General features: G+C 44.9%; 1 protein-coding gene across 1 annotated transcript in view; it reads left to right on the forward strand.

Moving 5' to 3' along the window:
* The window catches only part of Dtnb (dystrobrevin beta), a 204,364-nt gene that overhangs the window by 117,413 nt on the left and 60,955 nt on the right, over positions 1-25,996 (forward strand). Inside the window, exon 10 of the mRNA XM_059248686.1 lies at positions 18,353-18,430. Within this exon, the coding sequence (XP_059104669.1) occupies positions 18,353-18,430 (78 nt within the window). The remainder of the gene's footprint in view (positions 1-18,352; positions 18,431-25,996) is intronic.

Here is a 25,996-nt window from a genome sequence, read left to right on the forward strand (position 1 = left end):
TATACACACCTGCATATGGGTGTGTGCATGTAGGTATGTGTACGTGTGTGTGTGTGTGTGTGTGTGTGTGTGTGTGTGTATGTGCATATGGAGAGTAGAGGTTAATGCCAGGTGTCTTCCTTAGTTGTTCTACGACCTTGATTTTGAGACCACGTTTCACATTGAACTTGGAGCTCACTAGTTCAGCTAGACTGGTTGGTTAGGGAGCTCCAGGGATCTGCCTGTCTCCTGGTCACCCAAGGACTGGGGTTACGGAAGTGCTGTTGTGCTCAGTTTTTACATGAGTGCTGGGAATCTGAAGTAAGTTCCTCATAACTGGGGGATCCAAAGCCACCTTTTGGCCTCTGTGGGTATTCTACACCCATGGTATACAGACATACATATACCCATACACACAAAATTAAATAAAAAATAATTTTAAAACACATTATCATCTTAAAGAATTTTAAGTATGTAGTTCATAAGTAAAGAATATTTACATACCATAAAATTTGCTCACTTTGGCAAGTCACATTACTTTTCCTGAATTTATATCATTTTATAACCATCACTACCATCTGGTTTTAGATATTTCCATCATCCAAAGAAGTTTCTATCATTTATTATAAATTGCGGCTCACAGTTCCAGCTCTGCCTTAGTTACTTTCCTATCACTGCAAAGAGACACTATAATCGAGGAAACGTACAGAAGAAAGACCTTATTGGGGCTCACGGTCCCAGAGGATCAGAGTCCATGACCATCATGGCAGAAGGCAGGCAGGCAGCTGTAGCGCTGGAGCAGAAGCGGAGAGCTCACATCTCATTTGCAAGCACACAGCAGAAACAGGGGCTAGCTGGGAATGGTGTGGGCTTTTGAAACCTCAAAGCCCACCCCCACTGACACACCTCCTCCAACAAGGCCACACCTCCTAATCCTTCCCAAACAGTTCCACCAACTGAGGACCAAGCATTCAAACATATGAGCCTCTGGGGGGCCATCCTCATTCAAACCACCACAAGTCCCAAGGCCACACCTCCTAATCCTTCCCAAACAGTTCCACCAACTGAGGACCAAGCATTCAAACATATGAGCCTCTGGGGGCCGTCCTCATTCAAACCACCACAAGCCCCAAGACAACTCCCAGTTTGTAGTAGTTCCTCTTACCCATTAAGAGTACATTCCAAGTCCCCCGGTAGGTGCCAGAAACTGCAGCGAGTATAAGTCACTTACATGTCTGTGTATGTGCATTTTACATGTATGGATGTGTGTACTTAAGGACTGGGGAGATAGCTTGGTGGGTAAAGTATTTGCTGGCAAGCCTGACAGTCTGGATTCTCAGAACCCAAATAAAAAGCCAGAGGCAGTAGCACAAGTATCTATATATAGTGCCAGCATGCCCCAAACAGAGAGCTGGATAGAGACATGGCCGGATGATTGTGGGCCAGCCAGCTTAATACATATAACAGTGAACAAGAACAGAGATCCCAACTCAAACAAGGCGGAAGGCAAGACACACACACACACACACACACACACACACACACACACAAACACTCACTAAAAGCAACCTACATTTAAAACTGTTCTTTTTAGGAGGAAGAAATTTAAGGAAAGGGAGGAGAATAGGGCATAAGGGGAGAGGCATGTTCAATATACAACATACATTTGTAAGAAAAAAAATAATTCAAGGTTTTCCCTTTAATTATTTGTGTGTGATTTGCCAGTGCAGGCATGTGGATGCCAGGCACACGTGTGGAGGCCAGCGGCTAGCTGTGCAGGATGGGTCCTCTCTTCTCACAGTTGGGTGGCTTCTGGAAATGAACTCAGGTTGTCAAGTTAGCACAGCCAGTGCTTTACCAGCTTCATCATCTCATCAGCCTGGAAAAAAATTTTTTGATTAAAATTTAAAAAAATATTAAAAGACTGTTCTTTTGAGGTGCTCTTTGGTTTGCCCCTCAGAAACCTGAGTCTTCTCTGAAGGATTGCCCTTAAAAACTTTAGCCTCAAATAATCTCCTCAGTAAACTTCCAAGGAACCTGAGCTTTCCCCCTAAACCAGAAAAATGCAAACTGGTGTGAATAAGAAGTAAATGAAACCATGGTCAAGTCCCACAAAGAGTCTGGGTTGTCAAATATAAACTCAGAAAGTGTTGCAAAGAGTTTAAAATAAAACTGTAAAAGTAGCAGAAAACTTGGAGAAATCAAATCAAACTACTAAGAACTGAAAAAGTACTAGAAACCTCAATAAGAGAAAATAACCATCAACAAGGAGAGAATTAATGCACTGACAGATGAACCCAGAGTATTAGAATATAGAATGCTGAGACAGAGATGGAGACGGAGAGCTGGAGTTCTGGCATCCAAGTTAAAGAAAGTCGGCGGAGGATTAGCCTTCCAGAAACACAAAATGAAGTTAGAGGTAAAACAGTGGCAGATGTCAGCAAATTCCAGTGATTGTTTTCAAAGAAGAGCTGGGCCACTGGATGTACTGTAGAGCCACTTGGAACGTCTGCAGCGGTAACCCTGCTTTAAAGAAGCAGAGGTGAAAGGATTACCGCATGTTCAAGGCCAGCCTGGACCACATAGCAAGACCCTGTCTCAGAAATAAAAGGGTTTGGGGGCTGGAGAGATGACTCGGTAGTTATGAGCACTTGTTTCTCTTGCAGAGGACCATCTGTAACCCCAGTTCCAGGGGGTCTGATGGCCTCCTCTGACCTCCACAGGTACCAGGGGGTGGTCAGAGAGTGTTTCAACTTTGGAAATACAAATTTGGGAATTGTCAACCTATAGATGATACTTCGTACAGAAGAGAAAACAGAAGGATCAAAAACTATTACTAGTTTATTACGTCTTTGGATAATTAATAGACTTTTGACTGTTTTTTCTAATGTGTAACATGAAGGCAATTCCAAACACCCGAGACTTTGGTATTCTTGGATGCCCTCTTTGATAGTATTGAGCTTGGTCAACGGTGGTATTCTGTATGATAAAGATTCTTTAATAGAGATGAGCTTTCTTCACTGTCTGTCCTGGAACTCACTATGAAGACCAGGCTGGCCTCGAACTCACAGAGATCCCGTCTCTGCCGTCCTGAGTGCTAGGACTAAAGATATGCACCACCATGCCCATCTGGAATGGTTTTTTCTAAATATCTTTGTGTGCTTAAAAAATATTACCAACATGTTGAGAGAAGGTCTCTCCATTGCCATTATATCAAGCCTACTTATTGGATGCAGAATGAGTGAATTCAGTCTTTACGAATGCATTGGATGATTGTAGGAGTGTGCCAGCTGGCTTAGTGTTATGGAGGAGGCTGCTGTCAATTTTCTGTTGAGGACATTAGATGTGGAAGAGCAGCTTTTATCTAGTCTGTGCAGAAATGAAGATGACACCTTGTGGGTAATTGTCTGCTGACTTAGAGAACCCACGGTGACAGCCAAGGTCCTAATGTCAGGGATGTAAAGACTGGACAAAACCGAGTCACACTGAGACTTTAACATTTTGTGACTGATGTGGATGGAAGGAGAGAAACGGAACATAGAATGAGTACTAATAAGCTTTTCCCTTTCTAATGTCAAGGTAAACTTTTCATAAAATTTTAGTGTGTGTTTGTTCATTGTGTGTGTGTGCTCATTATGTGTGTGTGCTCATTGTGTGTGTGTTCATTGTGTGTGTATGTTCATTGTGTGTGTTTACTGTGTGTGTTCAGTGTGTGTGTGTGTGTGTGTGTGTGTGTGTGTGTGTGTGTGTGTGTGTTCAGTGCACATGTGGAGGTCAGGACAACCTGGGGGGTCAGTCCTTGCCTTCCACCTCTGAGATAGGGTTTTTGTTGCTGTTCACTGCTACATATGCTGGGCCCATTGGCTTCTGAGCTTCCAGATAGTCTCCTGCTCCATCTCTCCTCCCTGGCTAGGAGGACCCTGGTGTCACAGACATCTGTGTACCTGCCTCCAGCTTTTTATGTGGGTTCTGGGGATGCAAAATCAAGTCCTCAGGCCTGCACAGCAAACATTTAACTGCTGAGGCTCCTCTCCAGCCCATGATACGTCCTTGTCTTTTTATTTAGTTATTTTTTCTTTTCTAAAAATTGTATGTAGCCAGGGTAGAGAACTGGTGCAGCAGTTAAGAGCTCAGGCTGCTCTTGCAGAGGACCTGAGTTCAGTTCTCTACACTCACATCAGGTAGCTCACAACTGCTTAGAACTCCAGCTCCAGGAGATCCAATGACCTCTTCAGGCTTCCACGGGCACTTGCATGCATGTACACACACACACATACACACACACACACACACACACACACACACACACATATTCTTTTTTAAAAACTGTGTTTGGCATGGGGTAGGGAGAGAGAGAAGTTAGTTCAGCAAGCCTGAGGATGAGTTTCATTTACAGAATTCATGTAAAAATGCTGGGCTTGGTCATTCACACTTGTAATCTCAGTGCTCGTGAGTCAGAGACAGGCAAATCTCTGGACCATGCTGGGCAGCAGGTCTGGCCTAATTGACAAGTTCTAGATCAGTGAAGGACCTTTCTGAAGGTGACACCTGAGGTTGACCTTTGGCTTTGCTAACGTACACACACACACACACACACACACACACACACACACACACACACAGAGGAACCCTCACACACATTCATAGGAACACACATAGTTTGGGGGTCAGTGAAAAACCTTGTCTCAAAAACAAAACAATCCGAAGTGAATAGCTCCTGAAGACTGAGACTGAGATGGTTCTCTGACCTCCACATACATGCACACACATACACGGACACACATGTGCACCTGCACAAACACAGACATACACACATACCTATACACACAAAAATTTAAGTAAAACTTCCACAATAGGAATACAGTGAGGAGCCACCCCCACAAACAGCAGTCTTCCCCAAGCAATATTTCCAAAGGGGGACTTGAGTGTGAACGTCAAGTCAGGTTTCTAACGGTTAAGGTGGTCCTCGGGGCAGAGCCGAGGGAAAGGGACTGTGGTACCACAGGTTTCAGTCTGTAAAGGAAAACACATCCTAAAGTTCCTTCCCCTCTGCTCACTGCAGTGCCCATCGGCTTCCTGTGACTCTGTGTGTGTATTTTTCCCCCCGCTGGGGGCAGAGGAATAGGGACAGTGGAGACCTTGAGTGAGAGACCTGCTGCTGCCGGACAAACTCTATTCTGGGCCCTGTAGGCCACAACAACATGTATGTGTGTGTCTGAACTCTGACCTGGACACCGGGCGAGAGAGGGAGCTGTAACTCTGAACGTTGGTTATGTTTTGTCAGGCTAAGCATTGAGTGAATATCTGAACAGAAACCAAACTGGCCTACGTTGAAATAAGTGTTACGTCTGAAGTCCGGGGCTACATGTCATCCAGCTTTGGTTTTAGCTTTTCCATGTCCCTTGCATTTCCACTGGAATCAGCCCACTGGGTTCTGCAAAAAAAAAAAAAAAAAAAGGACACCTATGACATTGATAAGAGATGCATTCCATCCATAGGTCAGTGCAGGGAGGTTTTTACTTTTGAATTTTCCAACTCATGGACAAGAGGCATCTCTCCATTTATTTAGATTGTCTTTAATTTATAGTTTTAGGAATGCAAGTCTTACACTTTGGTGAAGTTTATCATGGGTATTTTATTTTTTTAGTGCTATTGTGAATGAATTTGTTTTCTAAATTTCATTTTGATTGTTTACAATTGATGTTTTGTTCATTGATCTTGTGTCCTGCAGCTGTGCTGAGCTCAGTTCTAATAGTCCTTTTGTGTGAGTTTTGAGGGTTGTCTACATGTGAGATCACGTCATCTGAAAATAGAGCTAGTCTTACATCTTCTCGATCTGGATCTCTTATTTCTTTTTCTTGTCTAATTGTATGGTGCCGCTGTGTGGTTTTGTTTGTTTTTGTTTCAGAAAGGAGCTCCCTGTGTGTCCCAGGCTGGTCTCAAACTCACGATCCTCTTGTCACAGCCTCCTGAGTGCTGGAATTATAGTTGTGGAACCCTGTCTTCTGGGGGTGGCAAGCCATTATCGTCCTGAAATCAGAGCAACTGTGATTACTTCATGAGACCCTGGAAGGGTCGGGTCTGTTACATTGACTAGGAGATAAAGGACGTCATCAGACCCTACCTGAGAGTCCAGCCACTCACTCCGTCTTGTTTCATGCAATCTGGCCCCAGCTGCACTTAGTTTGGGGAATGCTAGAGTATGCTGGGATAGATAGGGCTTTTCGGGATGCAGTTTCAGAAAAATCACACATGCTTTTGTAAGTAATTCCCATAAGTTCATGTTCACCTGGATGTGTGTGGAATCCGCTCTTTGGTCTTTGATAACCTTTCTGGGGTGGGTAGGTGTTTCTCCAGGAAAAGTCACACCACACAGGTGTGACTTCACCACCAGAGTGGTCTAGCAGGTGTTTGGTGTATATGCAGAGTGCTGCTGCTTCCAGGGGTTCAGGGATTCTCCGAAAGTTTTATCTAGTCATCATGACTTCTCCCACTCTGGAATTTTTGCCCTCTCAAACGGCCTGCCTGACACCCTTCTTGAGTGTCCTGTCTAGACATCTGTCTTGTTAAGATTCAGTTCAGGTGAACCTTTCACTGGTTGGCACTTTAGGGTTTCAGATAGGATGTTGTTTGAAGTTGGTTAGAATGTTAAGTAGAATCATAAAAAATTCAGGTAGGAAAGAGACTTACTCATTATCTCACAGATTTGTTGTGGTTGCTGTTGTTGTTTGAGACAGGGTCTCTTGTAGCCCAAGTTAGCCTTTAAACCTCTGTGTAGCCAAGGGTGTGTCCCATCCTGCCTAGCTGAACGGATATTTCTTGAGCTTCTACCATGTTCCAGTCATGGTTTTAAGTATGCAGTGTGAATTAGATAAATGGAGCCGTGAAACCTGCCCTCACAAGGTTGACGAGCTCCTGGGCCAGCAAGATGCCTCAGTAGATAAAGATGCTAGCTTCCAAGGCTGATTGATGATCTGAGTTCAATCCTTGGGGCCCACACAGGGGAAGCTGAGGACTGACTCCTGCAAGTTACACCTTGACCTCATCCATGTGCCATGGAAGTGCAAGGGTAGACACACTAAAACCACACAAATAAGTATAACAAGGTTTACAAACTCCTGAGTGAAAGCAGTTGGTACGTAAAACACTAGTTATATGCAGTTGCAAACAATAGTGAGTACTAAAAAAGAAAAATCTGGATGTTAGGAGAGAATACAGCAGGGACTGCTCATTTAGACAGTGCAGTTAGGAAGGGTTGTCAGGTTTCTTACAGAGCAGTGGAACCTGCCCTCCACCCGAAGCCTTCAGTGGAGTCGGGGTGGAGCGTCTTCCTGGAATAGGAATGGAGGTGGGGACAGGTCCCAGAGGCAACCAGCCCTTCCACACAGAGCAGCTGACCAGGCCCCAAGAGCTTCACTGTCCAGAGTCACTCTAGTTCCCAAACTGGGAGAGGGCAGGCACAAAGAACAGGGTGGCCCTCCACCAGAAAGCCCCCGAGGCAGTCAAATGTGGCTGACTCAGGACCAGCAGCACTCTGTGGGAGTTTAAAAATGGATCCAGTTCCCCCACACCACCCTTGGTCACTGCCCTCGTTCTCTTGTGATGCACTTCGGTTTTGAAGTCACACTGTTTCAGGGATGTTTTGTTAGGTTTTTTGTTTTTTGTTTCTTTCTGTCTCTCTGTCTCTCTCTCTCTCTGTACACCCCCCCCCCCCCGTGTGTGTGTGTGTGTGTGTGTGTGTGTGTGTGTGTGTGTGTGTGTGTTGTTGTTGTTGTTGTTGTTGTTGTTATTGTTGTTTGTGGGGGAGAGGGTATTTTGGTTGGCCTGGAACTCACTATATAGCTCCAGTTGGCATGGAACTGGTAATGAGTCTCCTGCCTCTGCTTCCTGAATGGTGGGATTACAGGTAAGAGTCACCATGCTGGACTACATTTTCTTAAATAGGAAAGTTGGTATTTCAGCAGAGGTGCTGGCACACACTTTTAATCCCAGCACTTGGGAGACAGAGGCAGGTAGATCTCCATGAGTTCAAGGCCAGTCTGGTTTAAATAGCAAGTTCCAGGCCAGCCAGAGCTACTTAGTGAGGCTTTGTCTCAAGGGGGAAAAAAATTGATATCTCTGTAAAGTAATAATAAACTTCCTCTTAAGTGTAATAAAGGAAGAAGAGCTTCATCCTGCAGAGGTTTTTAAAGTAAAATGGTGTGTTTCTGTGTATTTGGGATCTGCACCACTTTCTCAGAATGAATGATACTGGATGTGTTGGCTCATTCCTGTTGTTCCAGCACTGAGGAGGCGGAAGTAAAATGATTTCTAATAGTTTCAGACCAGCATGGCCTGCAGAGTGAGACTCTATCTCAAAATCAGATCCCACACGCGCAGGAAATACTCTTGAGTGGTTCATTTGCTCATTGTTTCATTTCACAATTTGACCCTTTTCTAGAACTACAGAAGTGGTTCTCAACATGTGGGTCATGACCCCTTTGGAGATGAACGACCCTTTCACAGGGGTCGAATATCAGATGTTTACATTGCGGTTCACAACAGTAGCAAAGTTATAGTTATGAAGTAGCAACACAATTGTTTTATTTTCACCACAGCATGAGGTACTGTCTTAAAGGGTCTCAGCATTAGGAAGGTTGAGAACCACTGAGCTAGAGAAAGACAGCTAGGTTCCTCTTCATGTCTCTGGATACAGTGTGTAATGATAAACATCTAAGAAAGAGTAAGGGGTGGTGCACACCTTTAATCCCAGCACTGGGGAGGCAGAGGCAGGAAGATCTCAATGAGTTTGAGACCAACCTGGTCTACAGAGTGAGGTCCAAGCCAGCCAAAGCTACATAGTGAGACCCTGTTTCAACACCCCTCCCCAGACAAAATTAGTTAATATGAGGCTTGCAAGCTGACTCAGCAGGTAAAGGCACTTACTACTAAAACTGACTACCTGAGTTTAATCCCTGGGGCCTACATGATGGAAGGAGAGAACTCTGGCAAACTGTTGTCTGATATCCGCACACACACAGAATAAGTCATTAAATATAGTTTTTAAAAAATTAAGAATTAATATGCTAAACCTTTTCCTTCCTGAAAAAAAAAAACAACTCATTAAATAAGATCTGAATCACAAGTGGTTATGTTGAACTACTAGAAATAGCAATTGAGGCATATTTACTCATTGATTGATTAACAAATTAATTACAGTCTGTTTAGATTAGAAGTTGATTTGGAAATGATACATATCTTCTGTGGGTTAATCATTATGGATGAGTGTTAAAATGTACTTCCTGGAAGTCAGAGAAACCTCACCAGTGGTAAATAAGTCATATAGTGTTTTTGCTATTCTATAGTACTGCTGAAAACATTTTTTTGAAGATTTATTTATTCTCATGTGCATGGGTGTTTTTCCTGCATGTTTGTCTGTGTGAGGATGCCAGATCCCCTGGAACTTGAGTTACAGACAGTTGTGAGCTGCCCTGTCTGTGGGTGCTGGGAATTGAACCTGGGTCCTCTTGAAGAACAGCCAGTGCTCTTACCTGCTGAGCCATCTCCAGCCTCTAATATTTTATCCTTATGATTATCAAAGGATGCTTTAGCTTATTGTTGTTTTGCTTTGCTTTGCTTTGGTTTTAGTTCTTTAAGATAAGGTCTCTCTAGCATTGGCTGTCCTGCTTGGAACTTACTGGCATTAGATTCACAATATTCCTCCATCACTACACATCCTCCTACATAACATTCAGCCTCTCAAAAGCTGAGATTAAAGGTACGAGCCACCTTGCCTGGTTTAGTTGATTGTTAAACTTCTTTGCTTTAGCAGAACCTATTAGAGTAATAGGAGGTAGTTTGTAGCAAAACATCACACTATTCAAAGAAGATAAGATGAGCCATGCTTACTGTAACTATTGCCTACAGCCAGAGCATTCTGTGAGAAAGTAATAGTCATAACAATGAGAAGAATTTGAGGCTCTGCCTGTGTTACTATTCCACCAGAGCAATAGAATTCTCTTTACCATAATGATAAGCTGGTTTTCTTTCTAGACAATTTATTATTTCCATTTGTGAGATAAAGGAATAATAGGTTTATAAATTTTCGAGGATAAGAACCAAGTGGAAAGAAACAGATCTTGGGCTGGGGCTTCGGGTGCGGGTAAAAGGCTTGCCGTGCAAGTGTAACAACCTGAGTTTGGGACCCTTCACACTAACAGGAACAAACAGACCAGAAAATCTATTAAAGATGCCCAAGTGCACGTTTGACAGCTGGCTGCCCAGGTGAAGAGTAGTAGGATTGTGAGCTTAATGTCTATAACTAAAAACCGCAGGGACCGGGTTGCGGTGGAGTGGGGGAGCCAGAATTCACACACAAACAGTGCAAAAATCTGACTTCCTACAGAAGGATTCGGTCTACAGGCCCTGGGGAAAAGGGCGTCCCTGACAGAACCGGACTCTCACTCCTCCAGCAGGCTTCAGAGTCAGCCTCAAGCTTTTATCCTTTCATTTGCCTGCAGCGCCAAGTATATATTTTCCTCCCATGACAGAGATGCTCTGCTTTTGTGTCCTTGGTTAGGGAACCCCATCCAGTCAGTCATAAATCAGAAGGCCAAAGCATGGGCTGGAGGGATGGTTCAGCAGTGAAGAGTCCCTGCTGCTCTTGTAGAGGACCCAGGTTGGGTTCCTAGCACTGAGATGGCAGCCCACAGGCCTCTGTAACTCCAGTTCCAGGGGATCTGGTGTCCTCTCCTGGCCTCCATGGGCACTGCATGCAAGTGGTACGTATGCATACATTGTAGGCAAACACGCTCATATGCATAAAATAAAAAACATCTTTAAAAAAAAAAGCAAGCTGTAACTCTCAGCAATGGTCATGTGCCCATTGTTAAGTTTTTCTTGGTTTTAAGTCCGCGATATGGCAGATAACTGGCTCACTACATTTACTTAAGCTGTTATACTGAGATTAAGAACCTAGTTGAGCTTTGACATTATGATTAGATTTTTAAGTCCTCCTAAATAAGTTAGAGGCACTCTTTGAAGGAAGGGAGTGTAGCTGGAGAGTTTTTTCTATGGTCCCACCAAGCCCTGGCAGTCCGACAGCCCACTTATAAAATAAACACACAGACTCTTATATTATTTAAACTGTTTGGCCTAATGGCTCAGGCTTCTTGTTAACTGTTCTTATATCTTAAATTAATCCATTTCTATAAATCTATACCTTGCCATGTGGCTCGTGGCTTACCGGCATTTTCACATGCTACTTGTCATGGCAGAGGCTGGCAGTGTCTTCTTGCGCCTTCCTGTTCTCTCTATTCTCCTCTCTGTTAGTCCCGCCTATACTTCCTGCCTGGCCACTGGCCAATCAGTGTTTTGTTTATTGACCAATCAGAGCAACACATTTGATATACAGACCATCCCACAGCATGGGAGTCACTCTGTTTTATGTATTTTCTTTGTGACTGAGTGGAAGCTGTGCTGGGAATGGTGTGTGTCACACACTTGTCTGTAATCCCAACCCTCTGGAGGGTGAGCTGCTAGGATATGGGCTTCCAAGCCAGCCTGGGCTGCAGAGTAAGACCTGGTTCAAAGAAACAGAAAACAAGCAAGCAAACAAAAGTGTTGCCTGGGGATGGGCACTTAGAATGCCACTTCGTCGTGATGATGTCATGGAGAGCCATACTCTGGGACCATCATTGCCCTCGCTCCTTTGAAAAGGTTCCGGGAACTGTGAGCTAATGTTTTGTTCTGTTTTTACTGTGTCTGTGTATCTGAGCGTGTGTACTTGCAGCTGCCCAAGGAGGCACGAAGAGGGCATCGGATCCCCTGGAGTTGGAGTTGTAGGCCGTTGTGAGCGGCCTGATGTACATGCTGGGAACTGAACTCCAGTCCATTGTAAGAGGAGCAAGTACCCGTGATTGCCAAGTCCACTCTCCAGCCCCACATGATTGGTTGTAATTTAGCCACTAAAATACCAGCCTTAAATCAACATTTTGCTTAAAGGCAGTGGAGGCACCAAGCCACGAGGATGGAGAATAGCGAGAGCCGTGCTATCCTGGTTCGCAATCCTGAGTGCCTCACAATTTGGCTTTGTAACCTAAAAAACCTAATAGCTCTAGACAAGCATAGTGACACACGCCTTTAATCCCAGCATTTGGGTGGCAGAGGGAGGTGGATCTCTGTGAGTTGGAAGCCAGCCTGGTCTACATAGAGTTTCAGGACACCCAGGCTACAAATAGATATTTATCTCAAAATAGATAAATAAATAAAACATGACAGCTCTGTATGCCTCCATTTTTAATGTAAGGTTTAAATACGAATCCCTGGGAAATACCCCCACTGAGACTCGTACATGCTCAACACCCAGTAAGTATTGCTGCTGCTGCTGCTGCTGCTGCTGCTGCTGTTGCTGTTGTTGTTGCTGTTGTTGTTAAAGACACACTGCACTGCCGTCTCTGTCACTGAGTCACAGATTACATTCAATAGAGGGGGAAATGGCAGACCAATTAAGTAGAGCAGAAGATGCCGGTTTCCAATACAAGGACGGGGAAATCCTGCTCCAGCTGCAAATGTATCTACCAAATATAACATTCACCAAGAGTTTGACGAAAGCTAAATTCACACATCCTCTGCTCTCTACACTGCTCTGTGTTCACAACATGGTGCTGACTCACAACCAGCAAATACTTACTGAGTACTATGCTTGGCACTTGAAAGATGATGATAAAAATACCACACAAATTTCTTGCAGTGTAGGAGCGGAGATAATCCAGAATTAGCCATGACGTTTTCTTTACTTCCTTCTAAGGGGTAGTAGCGATGTTGGGAGGATGTGAAACTGGAGATATTCAAACTATTTCACAGGTCTTCACTGTAAGCATCAAAGTTCTACACAGAGACGCGCAGATAGATGCACTCAGCTGAGGATAGGGCTTTACCATCTTACCCTATAGAAAGCTTCCCAGGTGGTTTCTGTGCACAACCACCCTGAAAAAAGAGGGGAGTAGTCAGCGAGTGTCAGTATCCTTTTAAGACAGGAGCCCATGTATTCCAGGCTGAGTCCAACCCAAACTGGCTCTGTAGCCAAGGGTACCTTCTAAGTCCTGGGTTTACAAAATTGGACCACCACGCCCATTGCTTATTTGGTGTTTGCTTCAATCCATTACTGAGGATCAAACCCAGGGCTTTACACATCCTGGGTGAGCAGTTCTAACAGACGGGATTTCACGCTGTAGCCCAGGCTGGCCTTAAACTTAATGGAGTGCATGCTAGCCTCAAATTGGAGGTAATCTTGCCTCAGCCTCCCCAGTACTGGGGATATAGGCATGAGCCACCATATCCAGCTTACATTTATCTTTTGAAACCCTAGCTATAACTGGGCAAGGTAGCCATACTTGCAAATCTCATGTATGTGTGTGTGCTACATACATGGTTGTGCCAATCAGATTCCCTAGACCTGGAGTTATGGACGATTGTGAGCCACCATGTGGGTGCTGAGAATTGAACCCAGATCCTCTGTAAGAACAAGTGCTCTTATTCTTGATATCTAGAGGACCTGGGTTTGGTTCCCAGCACCCACACCTCACAACCATCCCTAACTCTAGTTTCAGAGGATCCAACACCCTCTTCTGACCTCCTTAGGTTCCAGGTACATGTGTGGTGCACAGACAATTATGCACACAAAAAATAAATGTTAAAAAGAAATAAGCCAGGTAGTGGTGGCTCACGCCTTTAACCCCAGCACTCCGGAGGCAGAGGCTGGCAGATCTCTGTGATTTCAAAGCCAGCCTGGTCTACAGAGTGTGTTCCAGGAAAGCTGAAGCTAAAGAGAAACACTATCTTAAAAAAAAAAAGAATAAGAGAAAAGAAAAAGGCACTGGACACTGTGGCCCACAACTATAATAGATGTAGTTCAGTGATAGAGCACTTGCCTAGTATACCCAGGGTCCTGGGTTCCATCCAGACTTCCTAACATAAAGGAGGCTGAGTCAGGATGACTGCAAGACCTGGGCTGTATAGCAAGACTCTGTCTCAAACAAAAGTCAAAAAGACTCTCAGGGGTTGGGGAAATGAAAGTGGGTAAGAATGCTTGCTGCACAAGCCTGAGGCCTGAGTTTGAACTCTCAGAACCTACATAAAAAGCCGTGTTGGTGGGGACACACGTTCCTGTAACCCCAGTGTTGTGAGGGTTGCGGGGACAGGAGGATCCATCCCAGGGGCTGCTTGCTGTCAGCCTAGCTCTAAGTTCAGTAAGAGACCTTGTCTCAAGGGAATAAGGTGCAGCATGGTAGAGCAGGCCATCCAACATTATCCGGCACACTTGCACACATGTGTGTATATACCTCTGTGTCTCTTCTCCATCCCCCACCTCCCCCACAGAGAGAGAAAGAGGGAGGGAGGGAGAGGGAGAGACTCCAGACGTTTTTCCTGACTAGCAAATTATTTTCGTCTTCTGCCTACGTCACTGATCTGCTTCTATCTGTTCATTTGGGGGGTGGATATCTTACTGGCAAACAGGAAACTATTATTTTTTTATGGTATGTGTATGGCTGTTTTGCCTGTGTGTAGGTCTGTGCACCACATGCCTGCCTGGTGCCTGCAGAGGCTGAAAGAGGGTGTCAGGTCCTCTGGAACTGGAGATACAGGCAGTTGTGAGCCACCATGTGGGTGCTGGGAATTGAACCCAGGTCTTCTGGAAGAGCAGCCAGTGCTCTTAACCACTGAGTCTTCTCTCCAGCCCCCAAGAAGCATTTCCTAAGAATGCTTCGGTGTCATTGGCTTTCCCAGTGGCCTGCAGCTCTGGTGATGATCCCATTTGGAGGACCTTCTTGAGACTTGCAAGTGCCAATTTCTTTTTTGTTTGTTTGTTTGTTTGTTTAATGTATGTGGTGCTCTATCTGCATGTACAACTTTATGCCAGAAGAGGGCATTAGATCCCACTATAGATGGTTGTGCGCCACCATAGGGTTGCTGGGAATTGAACTCAGGACCTCTGGAAGAACAGCCAGTGCTCTTAACTGCTGAGCCATCTCTCCAGCCCGCAAGTACCAGTTTTATTGTTCGGTAAAGCCACATTGTCTCTTTAGTATATGGTAGATGTCTAGAAAGGATGTGGACTTGGGGGCAGGGTGTGAAGAGTTTCCAGAATATGATGTAATCATGAGTATCCACATTACATTAGAGAAGAGGCTTCTCTTTGTGTGAAAAGGTAATAAATAGTTGGTTGTGATATCTGCCAAGAGATAGGAAGACTTTTCTGGCATCAGACCCAACAAAATGCTACAGATCATGACATTTTGTCATATATACTCATGTTCAAGAAATTAATTTTTTTTTCTACCGTATTTATTTCCTCTGAGAGTGTCAACAAGAAAATGGATGCGGGCTGGAGAGATGGCTCAGAGGTTAAGAGCACTGACTGCTCTTCCAGAGGTCCTGAGTTCAATTCCCAGCAACCACATGGTGGCTCACAACCATCCGCAACGAGATCTGGTGCCCTCTTCTGGCCTGCAGACATATATGCTATATACATAATAAATAAATAAATCTTAAAAAAAAAAAAAAAAAAAAAAAAGAAAGAAAATGGATGCAGTGATATCTTTAAAATTGAAGTAGAGCAGATAACTACATTAGTTCTGGAAGCAACATGAAATGTCATTATTTCGGGAATGGGTTGCTAGTACTAATACACGGAGAAGCAAAGCCTGCTCTGTCCCTGACCAGCACGTGTCTGGTGCCTGTAGACTGCAGACTGCCGCTCGCTCCTCTGACTTGGTTCCTCTAGAGGGATCGTCTCCTTGTTTCAAGCAGGACAATTGATTTAAAAGACCCAGAGGCAAAAGTAGAAATTGAGGACTAGAAGTAAGCTGATCTATCCATTTTCTCCCTTCATTAGTCAACCTAAAGCGATTGACTAATTGATTATAACTCAGTGTGGCCGTTAGCAGTAACAAGCTTGTGGGTTTAGATGTTTGTCTGGAGACAGGATGGCAGATGAATAGCGTAGAATTGAAATCTAGCCCGGGAAGGCATAGTTCTGTTCTCAGGCAGCGTCCAAGCCAAGCACTGTGACTCGGGCCTTTTATCATAGCACTTGGAAAGGTGAAGCAGGAGGCTAACCTGGACTATCCCCTGAGACCCTGCCCTAAAAAACAAAACAAAACAAAACACAGAGGCCTGAGTGTGCCCTAAATCTGCTTCTCGCATTCACTTTTCCATTTTGGATTTCCTCCATTAAATGGGAAATCGTTGTTCAAAGGTGCCCTACTCAGAAATGGAATTAGTTTAAAGAAAGTTTGGAGGTGCATGGGTACGTAGAGAGAGGATTCTCTCTTTTCCTCGGGGCCCTCTGGCTCTCCCTGAACTAAGTCCCCAGAGCCTTTGCATGAAGGTGCTGTGCACCCTGCAAAACAGTCAGGTAGCTGTGTCGTCGCCCGCTTCTTCAGAACATTCGGTGCAAGCCACTGTCTCGGAGGCGAGGAGGACCCAGCAGCTACCTGAGTGTTTCCTACTAGAGCTTGGACGACTTTATCGCCGGCGACACCCCTGAAGACAGCGGCACCCCTCTCCCCAAAAGCCACAAACTGCCAGCAGTCCCTCAAAAAGGAATGAAGTCTCACGAGCCTGAGCCCTCTCCCATCCACGAGAAAACGCTGACCGGCCTAGTTCTGTGCGGGTCTCGTTCAGCTAACCCCAGCTGCAGTGCGTTTGCGAGTGAACCAGCCATGTCGCGTCCAGAAGACTGTCTCACAGCACTCTTTCCCGTCCACTGGCTCTCGAATTCCTCTGCTCTCTCTTTCGTGATGTTCCTGGAGCCTTGGATGAGGTGATACAGATGCCCGTTCAGGGGCCAGCACTCAGCAGTCACTCACTCTAAGGAGCAGTACTTCCATCAGTTAGGAGTTTTTCCATTAACTGCTGCCCATTGCCCAAAGGAGCTTCTCGCTGGTCTCTGAGGGCAGATGTGTTTAGAAGGCAGCTGACGTCCATTTGGCAAAGCTACACTAATTGGTTCTCCACATGACCTGCGATCTCCCTAGCCATGGGCTCTTGACCAGGTTCATAATACCAGGCATGAGCAAAGTCTTATTTTCTATTTAGTATTTAAGAACCAAATACTTCGGAGTCTGGTGTGGTGGCACACATCTACCATCCCAGCACTTAGGAGGTAGGGACAGGAGATCAGGAGGAGTTCAGAGTCGTCCTAGGCAGCCTAGCAAGTTTGATGCCGGCCTGGGCTATACGACACCCTGTCTCAGAAAAAAGAAATTTAAATGTTTTGCTAAAACACTTGCAAATTGAATATAACAGAACAGTGAGCTGTGACTAACTGAATCTCAGAGAAAGTAGCAAGTGGACATTGTGACCTGTCCTTAAACCAGACATGAATACTAGAAGGGAGGCTCAATGGGTAAAAGACACTATGCCCACACCCATACTACACATAGACATGCACACACACACACACACACACACACACACACACACACACACACAAATGTAATTTTTAAAGGTGGAGAAAAAAAGCAGATTAAAATTAATTAAAAGTAAGTGGCATGAGCTGACTTGCTGGCATATGCCAGCCACTCAGGCTGCAGAGGTAGAAGGATTTTCATCTTGAGCCAGTCTGAGCTCAAGAACAAAAACAAGAACGAACAAAAAACTAAAAACAAGTCAGAATGGTACTATAGCTCACTGATACAGCACTTGCCTAGGATATTCAAGGTGCTGGATTCAATTCCCAGTGTCCCACCACCGCCTAAAGAATGGGCACAATAGCAAGTGAGTGGATTTATATTCTTTTGTATGAAAACTATACAGCAGGAGCAAGCAGTTACGTCCTCAAATAGGCTTTTTTTTTTCTTTTGTATGTGTTGGGGGGGGTGGTGAGGCAGTCTACTCACTGGCACAGGCTGGCCTTAAATTCCAGGATATGCCAATACACCCTGCTCCAAAGTAATGTCTTTATAATCTGTTGCCTTCCTGGTTTGCCACAGCTCTGGTGCTGTGGCCGTTGAGTGAGAACCCATCTTGTTGAATTTAGGTAGGCCTGAAGAATCTATTTCTGAGCCCGCAGCCACCTGGCCCGGCATGTATCAAGAACCGTCATAGGGGCTGGAGAGATGGCTCAGAGGTTAAGAGCACTGACTGCTCTTCCAGAGGTCCTGAGTTCAATTCCCAGCAACCACATGGTGGCTCACAACCATCCATAATGAGATCTGGTGCCCTCTTCTGGCCTGCAGGCATACATACTGTATACATAATAAATAAATAAATGTTTTTTGTTTTTTTTTTAAAAAAAAAAGAACCGTCATAGCCGGTCCTTTGCCTACACTCTTTTGTTTCCTCCAGCCCTGATAATTGCTAACGTGATGTAAATATCTTTTTCTTTCAGCCCTCCTCGCCCTCTGACTAATATGAACGACACCGTGGTTAGCCACATGTCCTCTGGAGTGCCCACTCCCACCAAGAGGTAGGTACGTCTTGTACCTGGAAGCTGAGGGGCAGACTTCTGCCGCTGATGCCCTTGCCCTTTCAGAAGCGGGGCTTGGGCAGAGTGTCCCACTGGGCAGGAAGACTGGCGTGCCTAACCCCACTTACAGTCTCTTGATATCATTTTCTGTTCTCACCCTCCCTCCCCTTCTGACTCATAATACAGCTGTTGACATCCAGCTCTGGCGAGTGCACAGTGGAGATGCCACCATGACAAGCAGTGAGTGGTGTCAGAGTGGGTTAGGCATGTTTGAGATCTTTACCAACATTAAGCACAATTTACCAGTCATAAGTTTCAACAATTTTGTATTTGATTTCTTTTACTACCAAAGATCATTTCTGCATCTGATTACAGTCTATAAATTAAATTAATCTCCTATAAAATACTCATAAGTCATTCTGTCTGTGTTCATGGTTCATAAGCATTTAAGTCGAAAGGCCCAAGTCCTTCAGTCTTAGTTATACAAAGAATTTGCTGTAGGGTCCTTCAAGAAAAGAAAAGTCGATAAGCTCCTTTCTCCTTTTTATTTAAATTTCTCTTGTTCAAAATTCTCATAGGCAGACTTAAGAGAACTACACTGAATGACATACTTTCTATTTGATTTAAGCTGTTCCATGACCAGAGCAATACAGAAACTCCCTCAAGGGCACAACCATTAAAGAATTCTTTCAACAGTCATCACTTGAAAAGGAGACACAAAAAAAAAAAAAAAAAAAAAAAAAAAATCACCGACATCCCAATTCACCCAGCACGACATCCCATCCTCCCTGGAAAAAACCAAAACCACTTAGTGCCATATGTGCTGAGCACTTTGGATTAATGCAGCTATAGAAATGTGATCTTCCTAGTAATAATTTGACTCAATATATGATCCTGAAGGCAGCAGTGGTTGTTCCCATTGGCTAAACCTCCCCGAGCAGCATTTCTCAAACCTGCAGAGGAGAAGAATCCCCTGGGGCGCTTGTTAAAAATACACATTTCTAAGACCATGTCAGACTCAATGAATCAGAATCTCCGGGAATAGGACGGGGAGAGGCTGTGTGTTTAACAAGTTCTTCAGGTGGATTTTTGTCATCAAACCAATTTGGGGAATAACCTTAGCGGGAAGCAGAGGAGCCAGCGTCAGGGCTACCCTAGAAAGAGAACTTAAAGGCTGAGGACGTCCGTGGGACAGCTCTGTCTGTGTGGAGCCCCAGGACCTGGACCAGGTAAGAGCACTTCCAGCAGGGCGACAGCCATGCGGTGTAAGTGGAGCCAGGCAGTACGCGGTGCGGGCCGCTGGGGCACAGTCTTTTGAGCCATGCCGCCTGAGTTTGGCTTCAGACGTGTTTCAGTTCTTTAATCTGTAGGGCCGGCGATGACATTCGCCTTGTGGGGTTTATGTGGGATTTAATAAACTGCCTTTATTATTTCAGAGGTAATTGGAGTAAGAGACCCAGTGAGAAAGACAGAGGATAGGTTACAAATTGATGTCCCCGAGGACCCAGAGCAGCCGACTGCCTGTCCTCAACATTTTATATATATATATAAAAGCTGTAACATTTAAACCCTGCACTCTCCATTGAGTATGTTCTGACTTTAAAACTAGAAGGCGGGGCAGGTTGTTGGAAGAATTCAGCTTGGAAATTTATGTTAACTTTAGTACCATTGCTCATTGAGTAGGGATTGACTGCATCTCAGTTCTTCTCGTGGTTTATGAGTTTTGCCCCCCTGCATCACTAGAGAACACAAAGGCTCCAAGTGTTAGGGAATACCAGGATAAGATGCAGGGCACGCAGTGACCACCGGTGAGTGTCGCTGCCAGAGGCCATCAGAAAGACAACGTCTTTCTGACAGTGTTTGATTGTTTGGGAAGATTGACAGAAGGGACCCTGGACCCACATTAACCACAGCCACTTTCACAGACAAACCTTAGGCTTACTGTTTTAACCCCAAGTCCCAGCTACCAGTGTCAGTCCTATGATTATCTCTGCCGTTTTCTTAGAGCTGGTTCAGACAGCAGAATATATTCCAGATTAAGACATATAAAGTCAGCATTTCAGCTGGCACCTTGGTCTGTGTGAAATTAGTCCTAGAGCAGATATTGCAGTGTATCCATGGCAACCAACGGGGCTATGCAGCTTGGAGAAGCACAGCTCAAGAGAAGCCACTTGGGCACAAGATGCCCTACCCTGACACTGTACCGTTCGGATCCTGGGGGATTTCGTGTATGTCCAGCGGACATTGTGAGATGTCACAGGGGTAGTAATAGTTTATACATGTGGCTTTTTGTGGCTCTAGTAACCAAGGAGTCTAAATTGCAGGGAGCATGTTTACTTCTTCAAGGCTTAGCCTTTTTTATTCCTGTTCTTGAGTGTACTCAGACCTGTGAAAGCATGTCTTCCCATCATGAAGTCTGGTGCTCCTGAGGCAGGGATAGTGCTACTCTCCAGAAATAAGCAGTTTCTTGTAGAACTCAGCACAAAGATCAGACCAGATCGGACAGGAAATGTGTACTGTAGTAGTAAAAAAATAATAATAATTTTTAAGTAGGAAAATATTTGGGGCTGGAGAAATGACTCAGAGGTTAAAAGCACTGACTGCTCTTCCAGAGGTCCTGAGTTCAATTCCCAGCACCCACATGGTAGCTCAAAACCATCTGTAATGGGATCTGGTGCCCTCTTTTGTAATGCAGGCAAATATGGAGACAGAACACTCAAATAAATAAATGTTTAAAAAAATAGAACATTTTAAGCAATTTGGCTTTTCTTTCTTTCTTTCTTTCTTTCTTTCTTTCTTTCTTTCCTTTCCTTTCCTTTCCTTTCCTTTCCTTTCCTTTCCTTTCCTTTCCTTTCCTTTCCTTTCCTTTCCTTTCCTTCCTTCCTTCCTTCTTATTAACCAATGTACTTTTTTGAGATTAAGTTTCATGTATCCCAGGCTGGCTTTGATTCACCTCTTGAGTGCCTGCACTACCACACCGGCTTTGTGGTCCTGGAGAGCAGAACCAGGGCCTCGTGCATGCCAGACAGGCACTCTTCGACTGAGCTATGACCTTATCTTTTACTTTCTCTAGTAGGCATTGTGGATATGAACAGCTTTGGCTAGAGTTGTCAAAATAATGCTTTATTAGCCAAAAATAAAAGATGCAGATGACTTTCTAAATGGGAAAGATTCTGGTTGTCTTGTGAGCAGCTACAAATTAATTATATTCCTAAAAGTTTCTACTCAAGGGGTTTGCTCTTTGTGATATCCCCAAATCAGGGAGCTGGAGAGATGACTAACATCATCATGAGGACCAGGCTTGGATCTCAGCACCCCCTTACAAGCCAGGTAGCCTGCACACACCTGTGACTCGAACCCTCAGGACTTGAGACAGAAGGCCCACTGGAGCTTGCTGTCTTCTAGCTAGCTCAGAAACCCAAACTCCAGGTTCAGGGAAGAGACCATGCCTCAAAGGACCAGGAAGAGAGTGATGGAGAACTCCTGGGCACTCTTCTAGCCTCTGCTCAAGCGAACACATGCACACACAGTTGCTCTTTATGTTTGCTTGTCTTTTTGAGACAGGGTCTCTCTGTGTAGCCCTGGGTGTCCTGGAACTCACTCTGTAGACCAGGCTGGCCTTGAGCTCACAGAGATCCACCTGCCCCTGCCTCCCAAGTGCTGAAATTAAAGGCATGCACCATCACCACCACCTGGCCACACTTGCTTTTATATGCGCACAAGACACATGTACACTTACATGCACACAGGCACACAATAAATTTAAAAAAAAAAGAACAACTCTGGATATTTCTTTAGCTAAAAAGAAATTTTGTCTTTGTCTTCAACTAAATAGTTTCTTTCAATTTATTTTTTTTTGTATTCATTAGAATGTCACATTTTAAAACAGTTTGAAAAACTTTGAAAACTTTAAAAAAATAAATAAATAAAGCAAAACCAGAAGACGTTTGATCCCCTTCTTCCCTGTGCATTTTCTTCCCTGTTGTGACCCAGCCTTCCTTTTCCTCAAGGCTCAGAACGTGGATTCAGCTGTGTGCAGCTCTTGCCCTGATACCCAGATAGCTTTGGAAAACAAAGTTAGTATTTTATTTCAAATCTCTTTTAAAGTTTCAGCTTTAATTGTTTGTGACTAATTCAGTGCTCACAGTTCTGTGGAAATTTCATGTAACTGTACAGTAACAAAAACTGTCAATATGAAACTTTGTTTTGTACATTTGTAACTTCTTATATTTTCTTGTTTTTGTTTGTTTGTTTGTGTGTTTGTTTGTTTTTTGGAAACAGGTCTCATACTGTAGCCCTTGCTGACCTTGAACACACTTTAGCCCAGGTTAGCTTCACACCTGAACATCTGTCTCTGCCTCCCAAGTGCTGGTAATACAGGCATTACACCATAACTTTAACAGTTACAGACCCACAACGCACAGGCAAAGGTAGAGAGGGAGGCTGGACTCTACATTGATCACCAGCAGAGGACATTACCTATCACTTAACTCCTTCTCTCAGAGACATCAGCACTTTTCCTGTAGTTGGCAGACAGACACACACACCCCACTGGAACAGATACTCCCAATATTCCTGGGGTTCCAGTGCACACCACAGCCAGGGCCCTCCAGGGACTATGCTTTTCTACCCTGTGATTTAAAAGTGCAGGAGAGGATTCCTGGGGCCTAGACTGTGTTCCTGCCTGTCGTGGGCATATGGAATAGGCTATGCCCTTGAGAGCTGCATCATCAAAACAAGTATAGGGGCATTTCTCTTGCTCTCTCTTTAAATAATAAGGCCATGTTGTCAAGAAATGACAAGGCCCCGGGACAGGAAACGATGAAGCTATGTTCATATGTGCACACATTGCACCCACACCCACATACACACACCTTCTCAGACCTGCTTCTACTCCCACGATTTCTCTCCCGTAAGGCAGCTCTCTGTGTTACTATAGATGCTGTCACGCCTTTCTTTCCTGGGCCCTTTCTGCCTCCTGTGGAAAGCGCCAGGTTGAGGATATCTAGGTTGAAGCCATTGGTCCACATCAGATCTGAGTGTCTTTTGTTACTCTTCAGTCCTTTAAGCCGTGGACCAAATAATAAACTCTTTTTTCTCTAAGTGATACATTTAAATACTTGCATGGAGGTAAAGGTCTGCAAATAGACTGAGCATGGTGCTTCATGCCTGTTATCTCAGCACTCAGGAGGCAAAGTCAGGGGGATTGGAAGTTCAAGGCCAGTCTTGGCTACATGAGTCTCAAGAAAAAAAAACAAAAAAAAAAAAAAACAAAAAACTAACCCCCCCAAAGATCTGCAAATATGATGGTTCCCGATTAGAAAAGGAAGGAATGGAAGCCAACAGATGACATGGTATATTAAGTCACACCTGCCTGTAGTTCTTTCTGAAACACCACCACAAACTACAGACCCAGATGCGGTGAAGCAAGCCTTTAATCCCAGCACTTGCGGGGCTGAGGTAGGCAGATCTGTACATAGAGAATTTCAGGCCAGCCAGAGCTCCTCCTTAGAGAGACCCTGTCTCAAAACAGACAAATAAATAAGAACTACAAAGAAAAGCTAGCTATAAGAGGAAGCAGTAGATTGTAGAAGTAGCCAAGCAAGTGAATGCGTGGTTTTGAAGGAGCAGACTAGAGAAAATGAGACCAGAGGTGTAGCTCCGTGGTAGAGCATCTGACCAGCATGTATGGGGCCCTGGGTTTGACCTCCAGTCTGGGGCAGTAGGGGGGATTCTTGAAGAATGTTGTACACCTCCATGGGAAGTCACCGTTTGCTAGGAACCCTGGGTAAGGGCAAGGTATCATCACTTAGAACTTTCTTACTTCGACATAGACTTCACAAGAGGGAAAAGTTTTTACATACCAGAAAGCACCACAGTAAAATACTATTCCTGAACTATGGGAAGTTTCGAGGTAGGCTACGCTGTGATAGCGCCTAGGTGGCTTGCTGACCGGGAGAGCTCACTGGGTCATCCTCAGAATCCAGTAGAACGGGGAAAACCACAGTCTGCTGGCTTTTTAGATGAAGAGCAAGAGAGATGTGGGGGGAAACGGTGAAAGGAGGCAAACTGGAATTGGCTAAGCCAGAGAGTAGCCATAAATGTGGCCTCGGCCCACTGAGTGGCTTCCCAGCTATAAAAAGAGGAAAATGGAGTCTGATTAAAAAGCAGGAATTAGTGAAGGGTGCAGGAAACAACTGGCTGGTTTGCATTCTTCATGAGAAGCCCTCCACGTCAACACAGGAATTATGGTTTTTTTTTTGTCCAGTCTTCTTTTGAAAGATAGAAAAGCATAGTAATTAAAAATTAACACATTATCGGAAGAAACTGCAGGGCCCTCAGTGTTGGCAGGCACCCAAAGCCGTCCTGGGCCTGGGCAGTCTGCCAGTTTTCAGCCTCTTCTGGGTTGGGATTAGATTCCATTTCCATGTAAGATTTAAGGTGGACTTTTTTTTTTTTTTACCAGTTCTAACTCAGACTGGTACAAACAGAAAACTTGAATATTTCCAGACAGATATTTGCAAACATAATATTGAAAACTTGAAGCAGAGAGAAGCAGAGTAGCAGGTCCTTTCCTCCTCTTGGTGGACTGAGGCCGGCATCACATCTGAACAGGTCATGGCAGTACAGTGTGAAAGGAACTAGGGTGGATTACTGCTCATTGTTCAGTTCCAGCCCAGAGGCTCTGGGGTGGTGCGTGTGGATGCCAGGCTCTGGGGATTCTGTAAATCGGGCGGCCGAGGAAGAGGAAAGATAATGTTCTGGGTCCCTTCCTGGCTTTCATTAAGGTAACGTTGGTTGGTCAAACACAGGAGGAAACTGGGGCAAGAAGCCAGCACGCTTATTTTGAGTTAGAGGTGCCTATGGGACACCATGGTGTTCTTAGTACCTAATTCTCCCTCTCCCAGCAAAGGGCATGCCAATGCTTAGATCCAGCAGATGACCTGTGGAAGCTACACACACACACACACACACACACACACACACACGCACGCACGCACGCACGCACGCACGCACGCGCGTTTCTCCCTCCCTTTGTTCCTGACATTGTCTCTGCTTTTCTCTAATTATGATCTCCCCCGTCCCCCACCCCCCCCACCCCACTGTAATGCCTGTTTCATTCATTGGTTGGTTTGGTTTTTTGAGATGGTCTCATGTAGCCCAAGCTGGCCTCAAACTCCACAGCTAGGGATGATACTGAGCTCCTGGAGCTCCACCACCCACGTGCTGAGAATTCAGTTATGCACCTTCATGCCCAGTTTACGCAGGGCTAGGGTATGAAGCCAGGGCTTCATATGTATTATGTGAGTGCTCTACAAACTGAGCTACATTCTCAGCTCCGCCCCGCCCCGACATACACATTTTTTTTAACACAGTTTTCATATGCTCTGTGGGCTTGTTGTTCACTCTTTCCTTGCCTCCTCCTGAGGAGCCGCCTCAGGGCTGCTGCTCTTGGGCGTTTGTGCTCTGCCTCAGCTTTCCACACCAAGGGAAGATCCTGTAGTGGTGCTGAGTCCCCTCTCATCCCACCCAGGCTTTCTGTGCTTACCCAGAGATGGGTCAGCC

The sequence above is a fragment of the Peromyscus eremicus genome, chromosome 22, assembly GCF_949786415.1.
Source record: "Peromyscus eremicus chromosome 22, PerEre_H2_v1, whole genome shotgun sequence".
Lineage (NCBI taxonomy): Eukaryota > Metazoa > Chordata > Mammalia > Rodentia > Cricetidae > Peromyscus > Peromyscus eremicus.